The 16,012-nt window shown below is 34.9% G+C and overlaps 1 protein-coding gene and 1 pseudogene across 2 annotated transcripts; one reads left to right on the top strand and one right to left on the bottom strand.

Annotated features, from left to right (window-relative positions):
• The first annotated feature begins 9,749 nt into the window (after positions 1-9,749).
• LOC120124786 lies at positions 9,750-10,626 on the top strand (annotated as a pseudogene).
• Positions 10,627-10,965: 339 nt separating this feature from the next.
• Positions 10,966-15,699, bottom strand: LOC120125167 (65-kDa microtubule-associated protein 6-like). 2 transcript variants are annotated; one of them, XM_039143663.1, is made up of 12 exons: positions 15,002-15,699; positions 13,934-14,137; positions 13,556-13,822; positions 13,082-13,297; positions 12,849-13,004; positions 12,608-12,767; positions 12,359-12,510; positions 12,180-12,267; positions 12,038-12,108; positions 11,874-11,948; positions 11,371-11,726; positions 10,966-11,293 (listed from the first exon to the last, which is right to left on the bottom strand). In XM_039143663.1, exons 1-11 carry the CDS (start codon positions 15,077-15,079, stop codon positions 11,385-11,387), a joined length of 1,809 nt encoding a protein of 602 aa, XP_038999594.1. In that variant the 5' UTR covers positions 15,080-15,699; the 3' UTR covers positions 10,966-11,293; positions 11,371-11,384. The 2 variants fall into 2 exon arrangements, with proteins under 2 accessions (XP_038999594.1, XP_038999593.1); XM_039143662.1 differs by lacking the exon at positions 15,002-15,699 and adding an exon at positions 14,220-14,522.
• Positions 15,700-16,012: the final 313 nt, after the last annotated feature.

Here is a 16,012-nt window from a genome sequence, read left to right as displayed (position 1 = left end):
GAGCTATGCGACTTACAGATGGACTAGATCTTCACTTCCCCAATGTACCGAGACATTGTCAGTTTTTTGATAATTGTTCTATGAACAGTTATTTTGGGATCAATTCATTGTTGCATTTGCATATCCATTTTGCACTCCCAATTTTGCATAAATTCATTTTTGCATGACACTTGCATTTGTTAATACATTTTCGAATCATGCATTAAAGCGTTCATTCATTAAAGTAATGATAATAAGATAAGGTTTTTTATTGCAGTGATCCGGGTTCACACTGGTAGCAAGAGTGCTTATCCTCATTGACGAAAGAAAATACCTACAGAAATAGAGAATAAGTTAGACATAACTGAGATAGAACAGAAAGATATGCAAGAAGAAATGAAGAACAATTTAGTAGAACTTGAGGCTAATATCATAAACTCTCAGCTATATCTGTTGAACAAGGTGGAAGAAATGTTTAGGAGACATTTGACCACTGTAAAGACCACTATGGAAGACCCCACACATCCTCCGGGTTTTACACCTGTTCACATTCCTGAGCATATATTTGCGCATCAAGGAATATGATCACCAGTCTGCTTCACTATCCAGAACCCAAAATATAGTGTTGGAGCTTCATTTCCCTCTGAATGTCCTGCTACTTCTGGGCTAAAGCCAGGTGAACGTTATACTAATATTAAGGTCCCTGACCTAAATGAATTAGCTGTAAATGAAGAGATTATCCAAATAATGAAGGATTTAGAGGAAATGGTAAAATCTAAAGAGTCATTCGAGTCATTCTACGGGTGCGACGCCAAAGAGTTAAGTTTGGTTCCCGATCTGGTCCTCCCACCAAAGTTCAAAATTCCAGATTTCGAAAAATACAACGGGACCACTTGCCCATTGGCCCACCTCATCATGTTATGCAGGAGAATGTCAAGTTACACTGAAAATGAGAAGCTTCTGATACATTGCTTCCAGGATAGTCTGATTGGAACGACAGTCAAATGGTACAATCAGTTGACCAGATCCCATATCAAATCATGGAGGGATTTGGAACAAGCATTTTTGGAACAATATCATCACGTTACTAACCTAGTACCTGACAAGTGAACATTGCAAAATATGGAAAAGCGACATAGCGAAACCTTCAGGTAGTACGCCCAAAGATGGCGCAATGTGGCATCACAAGTACAACCCCCATTGCTGGAGAAGAAGGCTACAATTATCTTTGTGAATGCCTTGAAGGCTCCATATCTAGGGTATCTGGTAGAAAATGCTACCAAGAACTTTGTCGGCCTGGTCATTTCCGGGGAATTAATCGAGAACGCCATTAGGAATGGAAAGATAGGAGGCTCTGACAGTACCAACGTTAATAAAGGATTCGATGTCAATACAATGAGTTCTTATTCAGCTAATCGTGGTGCCAAACCTTATAAAATGACCCGAGAGAAGACCCATATTGGTGAAATTTCGGTGACATATGAAAAGCTGCTCCCAGTACTAGTTGAGAAGAATCTCGTGACTCCAGTTAGGTCTAAACTGAAAGAACCCCCATTTCCTGAGGGGCATAATGCTAATGTAGTATGTAGCTACCACATGGGAGGCTCGGGGCACACTACTGAGAATTTTGGGGCATTGAAGCGCAAGGTTCAACACTTAATAGATTCAATGCGAATCGAGAAAAATCATTACAGCCACTACGAACTTTTGATGCACTCGTATATTGTCTTGTTTGAATTTCTTTTCTTTCTCTTTTCATTAAAAAGTTTGTAAGTCACTTGACAATCGAACATTTTAAGTAAAATGCTACCTTCTAAGGTTATGAGCAAAGAATAATTTTCAGACTCGAAATTCTTTAAATATCCACTAGATTAAAAGCTCTTTTAAGAATCGGAGTTATAGATCTTTGACAAATTGACAAGATTGAAAACTGATAAAATAAGGACCCTTGACCTTACCACAGATGATACACTCGAACCCCATACTCTTCTATTACAGGGACCACTATAGTCTTCTCCTCTCATGAGGAAATGATCAAAAGGCTTGGCATTCAGGTATGAATAGGAGCGGACAACATGGGGCATCTCTTGTGTATGATATTGCAAAACAGCCTAGACTACACTTCAGTTGAGGATGTTCAATGATGATCCTAATCTTCATAAATGGAATAGTTGAATAGATGAATTTAGTTTAGGTCAGTTGTTTGGGAACTGAACTCTAAATGTGAGATTTTCTGACAATCAAGGACACCTAGACTATAACAAGTTCTTCTCGATGAGCATAAGAAATTTTAAATTTGAATGCTCAAAAAGCTAATAAATTATTATTATAGATTTTACAATAAAGCTGAGTTATTCCTCTAAAGCAATTAGTTATAGAGGCAACTTAAAAGCCCTAGCTTTATGAATAGATTGCATTCGAACCATGACATTATTCAGATACTCTTCAGTTCGGTGTTTGCTCCACTGTAATTGTCAAGTTAAAGATATTGTGATGAGACAAACCCTTCACCTAGCCTAATGAGGGCGATTATAGGGTATATAAAATAAAGTTAAATTCAGCTAGCCAGACAATGGCAAATTAAATCAAATTGATCTAATAATGAGTTTCGATGAAAATGGACTAAGGGAATCGGGGAACACTTGTTATAGTCAACCTCACACAAGCACGCATGAATTTTATGTTTAGACTGATGTCCTGCATTACCTTTGCTAAAGGAAGTCTATGAAGCTTGAACAAATGAAAGATTTCAGAGAACCGAAACAAAAGTGTTCTAGAAAGTCTAGTGATTGATTATACTAGTTGCATCATTTTGTCCGCATTTGATTAAAATGTCAAGCCAAAGAAGAAAGGCATATCGTAAGGTTCACAACGATCGAAGAAGAGATGGCATTTCGATGATTGAAACCTTATAAACTTAAGAGAGCTAACTTGAAACCAACCCATCAATTTTGACACTTGTCAAAGAGGTATAACTTTAAAAGATTAAAAGAGTTGTTGATTCTCTTGATATTTACTGAACTCATGTTCTGTGATTGGCTTAAATTGTGAGCCTAAAAGAATGATGTTTTTCTTAAAACAAACTTTCCATATTTTTAAAATAAAAAGAAAGAAAACATTTTCAAACAGGACAATCTCTCTGGAAAGTTTAGCCTGGAAATTGACAAAGGTCCCTCAGACCTAGAAGCTCAGAATCATAAATTGGGGAAAAAATTTGAATGTTAAAGAGCCAGGAAAGCAGATGTTTGCAAAGAAATGTGATGGTACACCTTGGTGTGAGAGAAGAATGAAGACGAACAGATCAAGAAGGCTATTAATCAAGAAGAACATGCATTATACATACATGAATTTGCATCTTTGCATCAAACATCCATCATCAAGATAGTTACATCCAGGTACATTTTACAAATCTTTCAGGAGAATATGAGATTAAAGAGAACAAGACGTCCTCAACAAGAGGGAATGATCATCTTCAGATTCAACATTTCCAATATAAATTTTGTCTCGCTTGAGACAGTCTCATTTAATACAGAGGATTTATCTCACTTGAGATTGTTTTTCTTAAAACATAATTTGTCTCACTTGAGATAGTTTTTACTTGAAACAAGAAGGTTTATTTCACTAAAGATTGTTTTTCTTAAAACAAGATTTGTCTCGTTTGAGACGATTTTTACTCGAAAGAAGACATTTCATTTCACTCAAGATTGTTTTTAAAGAAGATTTTATCTCGCTTGAGATAGTTTTCCTTGAAACAAATTTTTTATCTCACTTGAGATAGTTTCCCTCGAAACAAATTTTTTTATCTCGCTTGAGATAGTTTCCCTCGAAACAGAAGATTTTATCTCGCTTTAGAGAGTTTCCCTCGAAACAGAAGATTTTGTCTCGCTTGAGATAGTTTCTCTCAAAACAGAAGATTTTGTCTCGCTTGAGACAGTTTCCCTTGAAACAAATTTTGTCTCGCTTGAGACAGTTTCTCTTGAAACACAAAATCTTTGAATATGTTTCTCTTGAAACAAATTTTGTCTCCCTTAAGACAATTTCTCTTGAAACAAAAATCTTTGAGACTGTTTCCGTTGAAACAAATTTTCTCTCTCTTGAGACAATTTCCCTTGAAACAAGAAATGTATCTCACTTGAGATGGTTTTTCTTAAAACCAATTTCGTCTCGCTTGAGACAATTTTCCCTTGAAATAAGAAATTTTATCTCACTCGAGAGAGCTTCTCTTAAAACAGATTTCTTATTCATTTTCATCTAGATGTTGAACATTTGATAGGAATTCCAAAGTTAGCAGAGGTTTCATTGCACAATTCCATGTTGAAGAAGATGATTTCAGCAAAGAATCGATTCACTTCTTCATTTTTGGAAAAAGAGGATCTCAACAAAGATTCGAGAACCTTATGGTCAATACTTTTGAGTACTTCAAACATAATTATTACTAACACATGATAATCTTTTACAGGTTTGAAACTCTTCAAAGAGAAGATAAACCGATCAACATTTCCGATGGAGAGTTCATAATGAGAACTCATCCGAAGAGGAAGAAGAAGTTCATAATGAGAAGAACTTGTTCAACCTTAACTCAACATTTCCAGCAGAGAGTTCATAATGAGAAGAACTCATCTGACAAAGGGAGAATAAGTTCAGAATGAGAAGAGCTTGTTCGACCTATCGCTCGATTCACGGCATTCCGAATAAGCAACACCTCACTCGAGGGATCAACATTACCAGTGGAGAGTTTCTAATCAGAAGAACTTATCCGATGAAGGAGAAGAAGTTCATAATGAGAAGAACTTGTTCAAATTTTTGCTCGATTCTATCACAAAAGGAGGTAGATCAACACCGACATCTCGATCGATTCCATTACAGAAGGAGGTGGATCAACATTTTTATTTTGCTCAAATCCATCATAGAAGGAGTTAGATCAACATCAACCTTTTGCTCGATTCTAGCATAGAAGGAGGTAGATCAGCACCGACATCTCGTTCGATTCCATCACAGAAGGAAGTAGATCGACGTTTTTATTTCATACATCCCTCACATACGGAGTTGGATCAACATTATCAAAATTATCATTCTTTCTCGATTAATCACATATGGAGTTGAACCGATAACACCTCGCTTGAGGGATCAATATTTCTGGAAGAAAGATCACGATGAGAAAAACCTGTGACTTGACGAGTAAAGATTGAGTCAAAAATGGTGCTCTTTTATCTTTGCTTCATTCCTATTTCACAGCAATGAGCAAAGAGGGGCAGCTATGAGCACCATTTTTTCAATTCTCTATCCCCACCATCCATATTTCAATACCAACCCCCATTATCTCGTTTCCCACAATAATAGTGGCACAACTACCCCACTTTTCTTATTTTATATGTAAAGTTCAGCTATAAAAAAATTATGAACAGGGGATTCAGAGGGAAACGAAGAAAACAATTGTAGGGTTTTTTTTAAATTCAAAGAAAAGAATACAAACATACTAAAGGTGTTTCTTCCTCCTCCATTTGATTTTTCCAGCAATTTTTATTTTATTTTATTTATTAAAGCAGTAAGCAAATAGAGGAAAAGAGGGAGAGAGTGATAAGTTTACCTTCGTCGAGCTTTTCGTCGGAGCCTTGGATCTCGAAGTCGAAGCGTCGGGGTCGGGTTTACTTCTAGGGGGCTCTCGGCCGAAATTTGAGTTTAGTGAGAGAGTGAAGAGAGTATTTTCATCGTGGGAGAGCGGTCGGGGTTGAGGTTGGCCACGACTTCACGGTGGCCGATGTTGTTCTGTCCATATCGGGTTTTCTTTGTTTGGTGGCGCGAAGAGTGTTAGTGAGAAAGGGAAGGTCGTTTAGGTGCTTTTCAGTTGCCTTGTGTGGCGATTGGAGCGAGGAGAGTCACAATCGATGGTGGTTTTGCGCCGTACGTAGAGGAAAAGGGGAGAGAGGACGTTGTTCTTTCCTTCTGTTTAGTTTAGGTTTTAGATTAATAATTAGATTATATATTATAGTTTAGGGATTAATTCATAAGTAGTCCCTTTAGTATTTCCTTGTTTTTACATTATAATCACTAGGGATTTTGTTTGGTTCTTCTTTTATGATTTTAATACCATGTTTGCATTCATTTTAATTTAGTCATATGATTGTGTTATGTTTATTTGTAATTGGCCACTATTTTTATTTTTTCATTCTAGTCCCTGCTAATTTAAATACAAATATTAGTTGCTAATCTGACTTTGAGGTGACTGGACCCGGGCTACGACTCGTATTATTGTCTGTCCGAGTTAAAAACTAAAATTAATGCTAATTTTTATTTTATTTATACTTTTTATTTATGTTATTTAATTGTATGCACATTTAAATTTATGTCATTTACTTTTCGTTATTTAATTTCAGTATTTACCTTTTATGTGTTTTAAATTTATGATCTTTTATTTTTACCCTTTATTTTTCAGTACTTTAATTTTAGTCATTTTACATATTCTAATTACTTTTAATATTTATATTCTTTTAATTTAATCCTTGATAGATCATTTTTCAGATTTAGTCCATAACCTTTTAATTATTCGAATCTTAAAATTAAATAGTTTAAATAGAACCTCCATTTTAGCTTAGATTTCAAAATAATCTTTTAATTTAGGGGATAATTCGAGTCGGCCCTCGCGTAAACGCTCGAGGGACTATCTCGGTTATTCGATTCAATAATTAATTAAAATTAAATAGGATAAATATTAGATCCTGCGTTTTTAAATTTGAGCCCCTATGTTCCTTAATTTCATAATTTGACACTTTAAGTTAGAAAAAACCTTAATTTATTTTTAGTATAATTAGGATTAAATAAAATTTTGCTTGATTGCATTGTTTTTAAAATTTAAGGCATTGGTCACTTATTAAGGAGTTAACAGTATACCCTCCGCGATCGTGCTTCGGGGGTGACTACTGGTAATTCCCTAAATGAGTCGACATTCTTTTCAAAACCACATCATGTTTTCTAAAAACGAGGCAATGTTCGGCTATTAGGCACAATAACTGATCTCTCGCATTTACACTCGGGAGCAAAGGCTATCGGTCTCAATAAACGAATACCCTTTTCAAACTCTGCATCCTTAATGATTTTTAAATTAAATAAAGATCGAACTCAAAATTTCTAATTTTAAATATAGGGTAACCAACTAGGTACCAATTTTTGGGTGCTTGTGGGGTGCTAATCATTCCCCACGCGTAACTGACTCTCGAACCTATTTTCTGGATTTTTGTAGACCCCAAAACTCAGTATTTTATTAAAATAAAATATTTTATTTAAATCACCCAGTTTTTACGGTATTCCAATCTCATCTTAAATGATTGGTGGTGACTCCTCACATTTTCGAAACGATTTTTCAAAGAGAAAACCCCTAAGTCGGTATCGATCTTTCCCCGCCCGGGCGAAAAATGGCGTCGACAGTAGTCAAATGGTTGAGAGTTATCTTAGAACATATATCATCTTTTACTTACTCCAAATTAATATAAATTTTAAAAGTTTTTTCTTATCACGAGTAGAGAAGTTTCTCAACTAAAAAAGATTAATTATATATTTAATCACATAACTATCACTTTGGTTCTGTTAGGTTATTTAATTATTTGTTTTTCAAAATATTCACTAATGTTAGGTTTTGATTTCATTTTGATCAACTATTGTTAAATATTAATAGAAATATTGACTTGAAATTTTTTATTTTTTGAATGATGATGTATCATTACCTTATGGTGACATGTTAACATCATCGTTAATTTTTAAAATTGTTGATCAAAATGAAACAAAAAACGTAATATTAGTGATAATTTTGAAAAAAAAAACAAATATTTTGGTTACTATAACGAAACCACACGAATAATTAGATAACTAAATATCTAATTTACCCTATATTTTATTCAACTTGAATTTTTACTGCAATTCTTTTTATAAATTCTATCCTAAAATCAATTCTTTAATTTTTTTATACTTTAATCAATACTCTATTCTCAAAATATTTTTATAAAAAATAAAATTATAAATATATCTAATAATCTTATATAATATTTTAATTTTATTAATTAAAATTAGGCCCAAATTGATATAATATATAAGTAACAGTGACCAAATATGTAATTAAACCAAATATTTAACTGTCACATCAATTTTCTGTTAAATATTAAGGCAAGTGGCTTAATTAAATGTATTTAAATAGTTGAGTGATCTGATGACAAAATTTAAAAAATGATGGTCAAAATAGAAAAGGACAATAATTAGGTAGTCACTATAATGTATCATTTATTTTAAATAATTTACCTTTAATTTTTAACTAACTTATAATTATAGCTTAATTCATTTAGTTTAAATTTTTATAAATTAAATTAGTGGTGTTTATCAGTATTCATCGAATGTCATAGATTTTTTTCTAAATAAACCCATTCTTTAATGGGTGAAATAAAATTATAATATAAATGAAAGAATTGGCAAACAACATAATTATTTGAATAAATATATTATTGATTATTAATTTATGTTTATTTTTTATTAAGTTTTGTTATTTAAGTTATCTCTGACATATACATATATTTTCAATTCCCTCTTTCTAATATTTTTAGTTTTTTATCTCCCTTTTATCTTTCATAATTTTCTCTCATTCTCTCTTAAGAAAGGGTAAAAGGGAAAAGTTCTATAATACATCACCTTTAATATACAGTTAAAAAAATGTATTATTATTTTTATTATTATTTAAATAATAAAATATGTAAAAATTTATCTAAAACATTATTATTTCTATTTAAAACATTAATTTTTTTAATATTTTTGATAAAGTACCTAATAATAACAAAAATAATAAAAATAATAATAAAACTGATACAAATAATAATATTTTTAATAAAGTTTTATAATTTTATTATTTAAATAATAATAAAATCTATAATACTTTTTTTAATGGTATAGTAAGATTACCTATCATTTCCATAAAAAGCGTTTACACCTCAGGTTTTATCTCTCCTCTCACTTCCATGTCTTTCCCTTCCTTTTCTTTTTTTTCGCTTTATTTTTTGCCACTTTCTCTATCTGCTGTCTCTTTCCAACAATTTTGAACTATGGGTCCATACTACTTTGTTGTACTGTTAAACCTTCCGTTTATGATTTCACTTTACTTGTTTGTTTGAGCTTTGAGGATGATTCTTTTACGAAAGAGATCTGAGATTTTTTTAAAAAAAATCAACTTTCCGCTTTGAAAGCTCATAAACTGCAATAAAAATCCAAAGTTTTTATTCATAGTTTTTTTGTGGGTGTTTTAGCTATATTTGTTAGATCTGATTATGGGTTTTTGATGCATGTAATGTTTGGATCTTGAGAAAATGTGAGGAATTAGGAATTGGTTTGGGTCTGAAAGTTTCCATTTTTCAGTTTTGTATATATAGATCTCGATGCTGCTGCTTTGCAATCTTAGATTTGTTTTCGATTTCTGCTAAATATATTTTGTTCACTATGGATTGAGATCTTTGGTTTCCATATCTCGGGTCTGAGAAAACGTTAAGGCTGCCATTATGAAATCTAGCTCATGGTAGGTGGTTTGCATTTAGATTTAGAAAGGTAACATTTTGTTCCCGTTTGTGTTCTCTAGTATTTAAATTATGTTGCTTTAACTCTTGTTTTATGTGAACGCCATGAGATTCTTGCCTTAGTTTGTGTTTGAATGTTATAAAAAATGAGGATGATAGCAGGATTTGGATTGTGTTGATGGAACAAGTCGATTCGCAGCTAAATTTATTCTGTTTGTGTTGTTGACTACGTGATGTAGCTTCATGGATGATGATGCGTTGAAAAAGCGTATGGGGTTACTATGAACCATCTTTTAAAGGACATCTTGGTCTTCAGGTCATGACTAGCATGGCTGAGCGGGACAGTAAGCCGTTTATTCCTAGACGTGACCATGATCTCATGGTCACTCCCGGTGCGGCCTTTCACCCAAGGGACTGCATTGCTTCGGATGCAGCTATCCCCATGCATTATGTTAGGGATACTTGGATTAGCCAGGGAGAAAAGTATTTCAACATGATGCAGCCGACCACCATTCCTAGTTATGGCGTTTTCCCAAAACTTCGACAGCTTATTTGTTGCCAATTTTGCAGCCACCGCCTCCTGACCCTTCAACAAGAGATGAGAGGATGGTTGGTAGAGTTGAAGAACCACCGGCATGTAATGAAAATGTCGAATCAAAGAAAAGGCAGGGCGGGGCTGGCCCTAAGACACCAAAGGAGAAAAAGCCTAGGAAGCCTAAGGATAACACTAATTCTACCATTCAACGTGTGAAACTGCCAAAGAAGAGTATGGATAATAAGATAAATGGGTATGACATGGATATTTCGGGTATTCCAGTTCCGGTTTGCTCATGCACTGGAACCGCCCAGCAATGTTATCGATGGGGTTGTGGTGGTTGGCAATCTGCCTGTTGCACCACAAATGTATCCATGTATCCTTTGCCAATGAGCACCAAAAGGCGTGGAGCAAGAATAGCCGGCCAGAAAATGAGTCGGGTCACTCGAGAAGGTCCTCGAGAAATTTGCTGCTGAAAATTATAACTTCAGGAAACCTATCGACTTGAGGAGTCATTGGGCTAGACATGGTACCAAGTTTGTCACTATCAGGTAGATTCAAATCTGCAGTAGTGATATCGGGACTCCATTGCAGATGGCCTGCTTTAGCTGTATATATCTCTATGGCTATTTGCGGAGATCATCGATGAATTTTCTCACGACAATGTTCCAAAATTTGAACATCGTTAGATTTTTTCATTTAAGATTTTGTGCTTTAACAACATCCGTTTGTTTTGGTTATTGACATTCGAGTTGTGGATGAGTACTTCATTTTTTGGGTAATTTTTTATTTAACATAGGTATTAACCCATAATATAGTGATTGTTCATGATACATGCGTATGTGCATTACAAACATAATTTCAAGCTTGCATGCATACAGAGACACTAAAATATAAGCAAAATCCAGGAAACGTGAAAGCAAGGTCGGTAATACTACTATAAATATTATCAATACAAACACATTAACACCACAAAACAAAAAAGTTAAAACACAATTTACAAACTAGTTTCTTTTCTATCACTATCAATGTTGTTCTCTCCCTCCATGGCAAATAACATCGTTCTGCTAGTATGCGCCCTTGAACGTCAGTTGCCTGTCGTGTTCGACCCCTACTGATGCACAATCCATACACTAATCTACCATATCCTTTCTTTCATATTCACAACACATGGTCCTGCTGCTATAATCCAGTCTACACTTATAGCAACTATACTATAACATCCTATAACCTCTTCCTGCAATTAAAAAAATTCTTTTTAGACACAACAGATGAGCGTTAAATAGAGAGGTCAATGTCATAAGCAAAACATACCGCTTCCGACTTCCTTAGCAATGTGGGGGAGATCCCAGCTCCGAATCACAAACTGATGTGTATGTAGAAACCATATCTTCCTTTGATATGGCTACAAAGTTCAGAGGTGCTGTAGACAACCTTCTCATTTCCTTGAAGTAGCCATTTTGGAGTCCCGAGTATGATCGTGATGCAAGTAGCTCAGGTGTTGCTCCACCCACTGAGTTCCGACGTGGTGTATTGGGAGTCATCAATCCATTTCCATTTGCTAAATAACCGTTTGTCCTTCTCAAGCTGTTACTTCTCCTTGGACTAGGTTTTGACCCATAAATGGCTTCTCTCTCTGTCAGGAGTAGATCTTGGATCTTCTTTTGGCCCTGCAAAATGGAATAGGCAAGAACATTTTTATGCATGTATTAGCTGTAGAGATTGATGTTAATATTCGATGCGGCCTGCTTAAAAACCTGGTTGAAAACGGAATTCACCAATAATATTTACACAAGCAAAAAGCATATTAAAGTTACCCTGCATCTCTTCTTCTCCTCTTCTCTCTGTTTCCTTGTCAGTTTGTAGTCTTCCAGTATCGACACTAGTCGTACCTATTTTACAAACAATCTTATTCAGAAACAATTCTAGAACTACAATGATCGTCCGAATTGCCTGAAATTTGAGCTGCAAAAGTACTGACCCCATCATACAGGAACGTCTTTTTTTCTTCTTCCCAAGCTAGTGTCCGGTTGATCAGATTATCCACAATTGCTGCAAAGGGTATTCTTATTAACTCAATAATACAAATGTATACGTCAGAGAATAATGAGGAGCAAAAATACCTGGAATTTTGGTTATGGTTATTCGGGCTTTTTCGGCACGTTTAAGGTTAATGTGTGAACCTCTCCCTGCATTGTAACGGTTTTCATCCTGAAACTCGAAATGAATTAGTCTACAAGCAATATTGAAGAGGAAGACTAAGACTGGAAGAACACATGAGATATACGTAACGTTTGCTTACTTGATTGTAGTCTTCTAGCCAATTTTCTTCTTCACATGCGGCAAGCCATCGGTCTATTCTATCCATTATTTCTTTTCGACTCAAAGCTTCATCTTTAGCCTTAGTAATCTGTGCTTCAATGTTTGCTAAAAGTTCTGAAGGGTCTACAAGACCTGAACAACAATAGCAATATCCATCATTACGTCCCAGAAAGTAAAATCAAACGAGAATGTCTAAACGCAAGACATGAAGGAAACACAACACAAATACCAGAATCAATCAATGCATCAGATTTCTCAACAGCAGTACTTGCATCAGGTTCAATATGAATCATTCTGCAAATATCTTCCAATTCCGATCTTCTTTTCATAACAAGTTCTTTCATTCTGCTAGCTTTCAATTTGGCAAGCCTCTCCACTTCTGCTGATGCCTGTCGAAAATATAAAAAAATTTGAGCACATATATTCCCATAATTAACCAAGAAAAAAAACAGATTACTATGCGGTCGAACCTGTTCAATCATCTCGTTTGAAAGAACACCTGGTTCTCTGACTTCATGTTCCAATAATCTAACAATAGAAGTGGCCCTCGAAAAACCATCCCTCTCGGCTTGGGGGGAATCCATCAAGTTCCAGAGGTCAAATAGTTGGCCCACAATATCCCTCAACTTCATTTCAGAAACAGGGTTTAGATTCAAATTTTCACAAGATAAAACTATGAAAGCTAGGGAAGGGTATAGAATACCTTCTGGATTCGGGTTCTTCTTTCAGTTTTCAGCTTGTTAATGGTATGCTGTAAACCTTCAAATGTACCATCGCTGATATTCGTTGATTGTTCCTGGTTTGTCCTTTGCAAGCTGGGATGCACACCGCTTACAGTCTGGGCGAAATCCAACCCTAGTACTCCACAAAGTAAATGCACCTCATTTACGTATTCCAAAACCTTATGAAGACGATCAGACTGCAAAATGAAAGATAATGCTAATATCATCAAAATCTTGAATAGATCATAATAAATTTATGAAATCTATTCAAAGAATTAAATATGCCACTAACGTTCCATAAAAGCATATGAGCATTGCACCCAAGATCAGCTATGTATTATGGCCATAACTTATCCTGATTGTTTTGTATACGTTACGGTCCAAATGTCTAAAGCGCAAATTACGGTCCAGCATCAAGGAACTTCATATAACATTTTTTTCCGTAAAATCCATACCTTCTCCTTCTGAAGAGTTTGAAGGCACGTCTGAAATTCAGTAAGCCTTCTTACTGACAAGTCCTGGTCTTCAAGAGTTAAACAGTTAATCATTGTATCATTAGGATAGTTGTAACGTGAAATTTCTCCACTGATCTTTTCGATTTGGTTCTTTATATCTTCAAATTGCTTTATTCTTTCTTCTTTCTTCGTCCTTAGATCGTCAAGCAGCGGAGTAATAGAAGCGAATTTTTCTTTTAATGATGACATCTTCTTCTCTGTCTGAATCTGTGAGTAATAAATTAGAAACAAAATTAGCAAAGTGCTACCGTATAGGAGAATGTATAAAACATGGCAGGTGATACTCTTGATGATCCTATGCAAGAGAATTCTATTTACCGGTGAACGAATATTGAGTTCCCCCAGAGCTGCCACTAGTGTTGCAACCTCAGCTTCCTTGGCAGCAACGGATTGATGTAGACGTGCCTTGGCATTGGCGGCTTCCTTGAGCTTTCGTCGGTAGACTTCTAAGCATTCCCTCTCCAATTCCAAAAGCATTCTGTCTTTATCAGCTTCACTCTCACCAATGTCACTCCATATTTGCTGCTCCCAGGAAAAAAAGAAAAACATTAAAGAGTTGAAGTGTGCATGAATTCCTTTTCGGAATTGAGATTCGGAAACTTACCAGCTTGCACGTGAATTGGTTAAAAAACTTTAAGAGAACGAGAACAGTGAAAACCAATGACAAATTAACCCCAATCATGCACAAAATCATCCAACATCCTTGGCACTTATTTCCACAGTTGGTCAAAACATCAAAAGAATAGGGTTATACCTATGTATGCATGTATGTATATTTGCCTAAAGAAAAAGCTAATAAATCTACAAATCCCATCATGTTATTGTACCAAAAACTTCATTAATCATCAGTACCCTCTACCCCCATGAACACTGAAATTCAAGCATCAAAAGCAAAGATTAACGTTCTAAGAGGTGATAGAACGATGAAGTCTTCATTAAATTAAGAAATTCAAACAACCCTTTGAAAACCATAGCTAATCTACACAAATTGAGGGAGAAAAAGACTGAATTTCAGTAACAGATCAGTGGCACAGGAACACCCTTTGGCATTAAAACAGATGAATAAATACTATATTTCACTTTATGCACTCAAAAAATGATCTAAAGAGACCTTGAATTCATAGCTCTTACTAGACTCATTATGATACATGATTAAGGAATTAGGAAACAATAAATGCTTTTAACTTTTAAAAAAGACATTAACTTTATCAAACATCCATCATTTTAAGAGGAAAACAGCCAGTTTCCAAACGAGACAACCCCATTTCCCTCCTTTCTTCCCCCCAAAGACCCGCGTTTACTAGGAAGAAGAAACTCAAAAAAAAATTACTTCGAAGTAATAATAATAAAGAAAGAAGGTGGAAAAAGGATAAAAGGAAAGATGACCTGAAGTTCTCTCAGCAATACATTGCAGCTTGAGCTTGTATGAGCACTGGTGGCTAAAGGACTTCCAATGGACAACATTTTCACAGATCTCCCCCCCCCCCAATTATTCAAAAATCAAAATTTAAAGTGAAACCCAAGAGGAAAAGAAAAAAGGAACACTCTTTAGCTGGTTCTCAGAAGCAAAGTTCGAGAGAAGAAACTCAAAAGAAAGAAAGAGAAGGAAAGTGAGAGGGAAATGAGTAGATATGAAAAGGCAAAAGAGACATCGCTTTGAAACAAACAATCTCAGCCTTCGTTCAGATCTGAAAAGATTCAAATCAAAACCCTTTCTTCTATTTGAGAGAGTGCAAAAAACAATAACGCCACCCACCAAGAAGGATCTGTAAACAGAAGAAGATTATGGTGCAGTTTTTCACTTTTGGGTGTTCATTCCCCCCACCCCCCTCAATTTTTTTGGTGAAGACGAGAACAGAGACAACAATAATTGCTAACAAAGAAAAAGGAATTAAGCTTTAAAAGGGACTAAAAATATGAGTTTTGCTTAAAATCTCTAGGGTTTGTCAAAAATGCAAATGTAGCAGGTTAAAACTTAGAACAGATTATCAAAGAAGAAGAAGAATGAAAGATCTGGTTTTTTTCTTTTCAATGAGTTTTGGGTCCTGTAACTGTTAAATTCTTTGAGGGATAAAGTACACTGAAACAAAAACCATTTTTTTTACATAAATTAAACAATTTAATTATTTTGTTTGGAAATTAGAGAGGGATATCCAAATCAGTAATGCAGAGCGTGTGTAACACTTCGCAATTAAAGTGGGGTTTGGCGGTTAAAGAAAGGAGGGCGCGTGGAGTATAAGGGATGTTCACATATACTCCTTTTTCAAGTGACTACCGACTCTTGGCCCTTCAGTAGCTGTTACGATCTTGAGGTTTAAAATGCCAATAAATTAATTGAAAAATAAATACACCACATTTAAATGCAGTAGTCGTATTTAATAATTCTTTTTTAAGTTT

This window comes from Hibiscus syriacus, unplaced genomic scaffold, assembly GCF_006381635.1.
Source record: "Hibiscus syriacus cultivar Baekdansim isolate YM2019G1 unplaced genomic scaffold, ASM638163v2 tig00110429_pilon, whole genome shotgun sequence".
In the NCBI taxonomy this organism is placed as follows: Eukaryota; Viridiplantae; Streptophyta; class Magnoliopsida; order Malvales; family Malvaceae; genus Hibiscus; species Hibiscus syriacus.
Note: the sequence above shows the minus strand (reverse complement) of the source record. Positions and strands in the feature narration are given on the sequence as shown.

Coding starts and splice junctions, on each gene's coding strand:
- LOC120125167 (XM_039143662.1), bottom strand. CDS start 14,309: ATGATTTTGTGCATGATTGGGGTTAATTTGTCATTGGTTTTCACTGTT. Junction 13,823..13,933: donor AACTCAATATTCGTTCACCG/GTAAATAGAATT, acceptor TATTACTCACAG/ATTCAGACAGAGAAGAAGAT. Junction 12,768..12,848: donor CAAACGAGATGATTGAACAG/GTTCGACCGCAT, acceptor TATTTTCGACAG/GCATCAGCAGAAGTGGAGAG.